Source organism: Cephus cinctus, unplaced genomic scaffold, assembly GCF_000341935.2.
Source record: "Cephus cinctus unplaced genomic scaffold, Ccin1 Ccin1_scaffold0123, whole genome shotgun sequence".
Taxonomy (NCBI): domain Eukaryota; kingdom Metazoa; phylum Arthropoda; class Insecta; order Hymenoptera; family Cephidae; genus Cephus; species Cephus cinctus.
Window position 1 is genome coordinate 351825 of NW_014332857.1, and position 6266 is coordinate 358090.

The following is a 6266-nucleotide window of genomic DNA, read 5'->3' on the forward strand; positions in this document are numbered from 1 at the left end:
GCTTATGGGAATCGGTCACAGTTACATGTTATTTTTTGAAGAGGCCACACTGCCGTGTCAGCCACTTGCTGCTAACTTCTGCTGGTGCCTTTCTACTGACTAACCCTGTATACATATATAGCCCGCGAAATATTAGTAATAACAATGTCATTAGAGATATATTTGAAATATATCATTGCAATATAATATCCCCCAAAAAACACTTGAAATAATTAATTAATATTGGAATGACAAAATGTAATATCAGTTAAGATTTATTTTCACAACAAATTGCAGTTAAAATAATGTAAAGTTTAAAATATTCACAATTTTGATATTTCCAAGTAATGATCACAACTGCAATTCTGCAATACAATGCTGCAATTGATTTAAAAATCAGTTAATTGAAATGTTTTTATAGCAAAAAATCTGTTGTGAAAATAAATCTTAATTGACATTACATTTTGTCATTAGAATATTAATTAATTATTTCAGTAACCTAACTATTGAAATATTTCAATAACCTTATTGCTATGCGAACTGTCAGTTTGCGCTTATGGGAATCGGTCGCAGTCACATGTCATTTTTTGAAGAGGCCACACTGCCACACTGCCGTGTACTGCTACCAGTAATATCTGATGGGAAATCGGTGACACTTATACCACATGTAACACCACGTAATAATACAGTTTGACATCAGGTGAGAATGGAAAGAAGAAATTTAAATTGCGACAACTTATTATTCGACATTCTTGTGTTGAGTAGGTAGTACAAATTGACAATACAAAATATTTACACGCTTATTTCGTAGATATCGTTTAGACACAGATTACATATTTAATTGAAGTAAAGGACTCCCGTAAAGCTTGCACGACAAATGCAATTACACCAGAGTCCCTTTTACGGGTGTGGCTTACATTCGAATATATGACTATATTTCCTCATTTACTATAAACACATACATCCATACATAGTATACATAAGTTGTCTCTTTGGTAGTGCGCACAAAGTACATTCCTCGCGAAAGTGGCAAACACAGATCGCTCAGGGCTTGCTTACATTTCATGTAAAACGATCGAGCAATGAATGAAGCTTTAGTATACCTGTATCCGTGATTCGTGATAAAATTCGAAAAGTAAAAGAAAATGGTAACTTACACGTTGAGATTGACTCAAGAAAACGGGGCGTACTCAGTAATATCTATAGAGCTGCATGAAGGAACGTTCGACAGATTTATTTGTTGCAATCTACGCAAAGAATAGGGAAAAAGTATGATCGACGAAAGGGGTTGCAAAAAGAATTTAATAAAATACATTGAAGAAAGACTGAGAAAAGGATCGTCCCAGGGCAATAATTTAAAAGTGAAACGCGTACGCGCGTTTAGCTAGACTCTTTACACATTAATAAATAAATAATAACGTCGATAGAGCTTCTTGGACAATTGCGTCTCGCAGCATATAAATACAAACGTTGAGATTAGATTAGATTGGATTAGGTCGATCTTCCGAGGCCCATTTTTAATTCGCGTATAAATCCACCTTGCATTGGCTGATATCTTAATCTTAAATTCCATCTCGCTCTCTATTACACCTATCTAGATTCTTATTCCATACGTATATTACCTTTGGTACAATTTTTCGTCTTACTGACTAAAAAGAAAAAGGAAAAGAGAGAGAAAGAAAGAGCCAGGAGAAACAGAAAGATCATAAATGTTCCTTGTGCTCTGGGATGTTACGCAGCTACACCCAAATTCACAATCTCATTATACTTAAATGTAAAAATAGTTTTCATAATCTGCATAGGACGTCGTCGTGACGTGTTTCGACGCCAGAGGCGTTGTCGGCATGCTCAGCGGAAGTTGCTGAACGCGCGGCAACTGCAGTTGCGGTATCTGCGAGGAATGGGGCACGACTATGCGCGATTGTTGCACTATTGAGCTTAGATTGTTGTTTTTGCTATGATGATGATTGTTGTTATTGTTGTTGTGGTGATGATTATTATTGTTGTTGTTCTTCATAAGATTGTGATGGGGTTGACGAGCTGCATGAAGATGAAGCCTCGACATGGCCATTGTGATGCTTGAATCTGACGTCCACACACTCTGCAAAATGGCAATTAATTAATTAAATTATTTATTCAACTGTCATCGTCCTTACTACTTAACAAATAATCATTATTGTTATATTGTATCACAATGCCACAACACCAACCTTCCTCCTGTGTGGGTTGAAGTCCGGATTACGACGTATACGAAGATATCTGTCAGAGCTGCTCCATCTTTGGGTGACTTTCAGGGGCGAATCGTCGGGGTGCAGCTTTCTCTGGTATTCTTCGCCCTCGCACCCTTCGTACAACGAAAACTGCTCCACCCTCTCGGTCGAGCTGTAGCAGGTCAACAACATCTGGATGAGCTCGTCCACCGTTGTTTGTTCGGAGACCAGGAGACTCTTGTACTTGGACTGTAAAAGCAATTATCGAAATTTAAGGCTGACCCACGAAAGGAATTTCAGGCGGCGATAAGAAGAGACGTCTAGACATAACAAATAGTGAAGAATAGTTAACGTTGGGATCCTTTAGACATGTTCTTTGTCACTGTTATTTTAATACTTATATATTTTATTTCAATACTGTACGTTATGTGACTTCTTGCTTTTATCCCAGTTTTTTAAATTCATCCTCGAACAATAGACCGATCTGACCTGGCACGTTCACAACCGCAATTGCTCTCATTCAAGGACAATCGCCGAGACGGATCGTGACGCTATTAACTTTACTAGTCGCTTTGCGATAAGTCCCAAGAGACAATAACAGAATGAGGGATATCGTGAATTCACAATAGACGATTCTTGCGTTATGTTTATTTTCACAGACACCCCGCAGTGCCATCACACGCAGCGTGTCCAAGCTGACGTACGACTTTCAATGTTTGTTGTAGTTGCCGCAACGCGACTCCACTGTGCCGTCGCAAAGGAGTGAAAATTCACAGTACAAAATGTCGAAATTGATCCTTCTTTCCCCTTCACAAAAAAAAGAAAACTTTCACAATCACTCACCCCAGACATAAGGGCGCTGTCGTAGATCTTAACAAGGCCACCGGGTCTAGTCTGAAGTGAAAATCTGCAAATAAGAAAATCCACGTATCATCCACTAAATAGCAAAGAAATCTCAACAACGTGCGATAACCCAAAAACGAAATTTAGACCGGAACTGACGCTTTTCAGGAGAACCAGAACAAAACACCTCGGCCATAAAAATGTCAAGTGACCAACAATGGCTTAGAAAATAAACGTCAATCAATCAATACTGGAAACAGTATATGAAAATTACCAATGACAACTAATACTATGTCTTCTTTCGACCGAATATCACCCATAATATTTAGCATTAATATTTACCTGGAATCTCCACGTGGATGACACGATTGCAAGACAGCTGGTCGAGCGTCCTCGTCCAGTGGCAAAACTGTACGGACGTTGGCTCTCCTCACGGTGACTTCCATCGTAAGGTAAAACAGTCTGGGATCACGGTGCCTCATTCGGTACTTGTTCAGGAGATTCTGCACGACTTCGCGACAGGTCGTCTCGTAGGTGATGCTGAGGGTCTTGTACTCGATGTCTGGTCTCAGGCAGTTGGCGTAGACCTTTATGGTGGTCTGTAAATAGAAGCAAAGAGACGAAATTAATTAGCCGCACGACACCAGGCGAAAGAGGATCTGGTCGCAGACTGGCGTGGAAATCCTTTATCCAGTGTGAGCCGCCATGTTTTTCGTGGGGAAATAATTTCTTCGTTACAGAGAAACGCAGAGCGAGCGAGAGAGAAGATCGGAAGAAAAAAAAACAACCAAAGCGTCGGCTCTCTTGATGTCATCGATGACTTCCTCGGAAGGAACCCATGGCTGCTGCCCCTGTCGGCAGTGTCGCGCAGTGTTTGTTTTCTTGGAAGTAAAATAAAAGAAAAAAAAAATTACGAGTATACGGGTAGCGGTGACGATGAGGGGGACAGGGGGGAATGAAACGAGGAAAGAAGTGGATGGTTACTAGACGAGGTTAGAAGAAACGAAAAGGATAGATAATACGAAAAACCAGCATGGCGACCGAAACACTCGACGATTCGTCCCATAATTAACCGTTACTAAGGCAGACGTTACCACGCGACGGCATAAAACCGTATCAACCCCCTTCAGATATGCAAGACGGAGGGGGTCGAAAGGACTAAAATATCACGTAGGACAAGACGCCAGAATATAGCACGGTAGGTATAGGACTTTTCCCCCTGCCGTATCGTTACCCAGAAACACGTGTTTGCTCAGTCTGTTTACAGACGTCGCGCCACTTCCGAAAACATACGTAAAATACCTAACCTATAATACCGAAGAGCAACCCCTATTCGATTGTTAATTTCCCTCTTTTTCCCTGTAACTAACTAGTCCCCGGGAGTTTTTCGTGTAATCTCGTCATTCCCCGAACGTGCCAGTTTACTCGATTTAACGTTCAAGGTGTTTTAACGCAGACACCCGTTATTTGGGGTAGAGAGTGAAGAGAGGGGTTGTTTTATGGTCCATGGCAATTTTCACTAATGGGGATAAGACTGTATTTGGCAGGGAGCGAGTAACACGTGTTTACATGGTTAATTAGGGGATATGGATTTTCCACCCTAAAATACGTGTCAAGCTTAAGCATTGTGTGTTCGCCTTAATATTTATTTTAACCTTAATTCGTTAGGGATGATTATTAACGGTAATAGGGTATAACGTAAATTTTCGTATAACGATGCCTACGTTCACGTGGAACATACCCGAGAGCAATGTCTTACCGTGTAAATTCAAGCCGTGTCTCCATAAAGCAGCTGGCGATTGTCGATTGCGATTTCGCCTTTCCTTTATCTCGCAGACTTATCCACACCCGTTTCCAGCGACCAGGTAGACAGGCTTAACGAACCGGCATGGTAATCCGGGAAATATCGACGAAAGAATCAGCTCGTAACTTTGTAGTCGGCCATTTTCAATTGAGTTCCTTTGGCCGCCGCCGACGTCGTCGTTGTCGCGAGAGTGGGAAACTTTATTTCCGCGAACAACGACAGTCGACTGTACGTATGTAGGTATAAGTAGGCGTTATAATCCGTACACAGGCGTACCAACCGCAAATCTTGATTTCTGATTCACCGTTGAATTCCAATGCAGTTACCACTCTTAATATTGACGCGGAAACTTTGTATTATTACATTGTGATAAGAAATAAGACGTGATAAAGTTAGCTTTTTGTCACTTTCACGTCAATCGGGACGAGTAACGTCATTTGTGGTTTTTATTTATCTCACATACAAACATTGCCATCTCTGGCATCGGATTTTTATGGAGTTGACTTTCTTTTTTTTTTTAATAAAAGGTAAATGAGAAGACGTAAGCACGTGTAAGCGTATACGGTAAATCGACAAACAAACGAGCATCAACGAGTGTCATGGCCGCCTGGTACTCGTCAGTTCCGTCTAAGAGACGACATCCGGTATAGCCTAGCTTCCAATATCTTACAGCCGGCTTTACAGCACGAAAATATAATGCCGGTTATTTTCGTAAAGGTGTTTTTTGGGTTAAAAGCACCGCGACGTAGTTGCATCTCAAAACAATAACACCTTACATCGTGCAACCAGTCCGCGAGGTTCATTGGATTTTAACCCTAACCTCCAAGTCCATTTAATCGTAATCTTTCAAGTTTTAGCAAAACGTTTTAACTCCCAATCAAATTTCGAAACGTGTACCCAGACTCGACTTTTAAAAATAATCAATGCACCCCGTTAGTCGCGTGCTCACTGGAGTATCGCCTTACTGACACCGTACAAAAAAAAGCAAGAGCATTCTGTGTCTGGTTGAAAAAAAAAGTTAAACAAACACAAAAAAAAAATCCGAACAAGAATCCCGAAGATGGATACAGAGAATTTCCGGAAATTTTAAAATATCAGGAGGCGCTACAAAATAAATAAGGGTGAAAAATAAAAAAAGAACTGCAAGGGTCGAACTCTCGCGACTTCCATATGTCGACGTGAACCCCATAAAATCTCAGGCGTTACGTATGTACATACGATCCCTGAGTGTCGGCGAATCCATAAAACAGCAAAAAATGCTCACGTGGGGTCCACATTTCGTGACCGCAAGTATTTTCAGGCACTTTGAGGTTTTCGAATTAAAGATAGAGTCTCTCATCGTTCACACTAGCTGTCTTTCCCTTTGACGCTGCCCGTCATAAACTCTCTCTCTCTCTCTCTCTCTCTCTCTCTCTCTCTCTCTCTCTCTC

At 40.9% G+C, this 6266-nt stretch overlaps 1 protein-coding gene across 1 annotated transcript in view; it reads right to left on the reverse strand.

Annotated features, from left to right (window-relative positions):
• Nucleotides 1–699: 699 nt before the first annotated feature.
• Nucleotides 700–6266, reverse strand: part of LOC107275149 — a 19425-nt gene continuing 13858 nt past the window's right edge. The window contains exons 3-6 of the mRNA XM_015754989.2: nt 3375–3631; nt 3033–3096; nt 2190–2438; nt 700–2080 (exon numbers count right to left, since the gene is read on the reverse strand). Of these exons, the coding sequence (XP_015610475.1) occupies nt 1748–2080; nt 2190–2438; nt 3033–3096; nt 3375–3631 (903 nt within the window). The 3' untranslated portion in view covers nt 700–1747. The remainder of the gene's footprint in view (nt 2081–2189; nt 2439–3032; nt 3097–3374; nt 3632–6266) is intronic.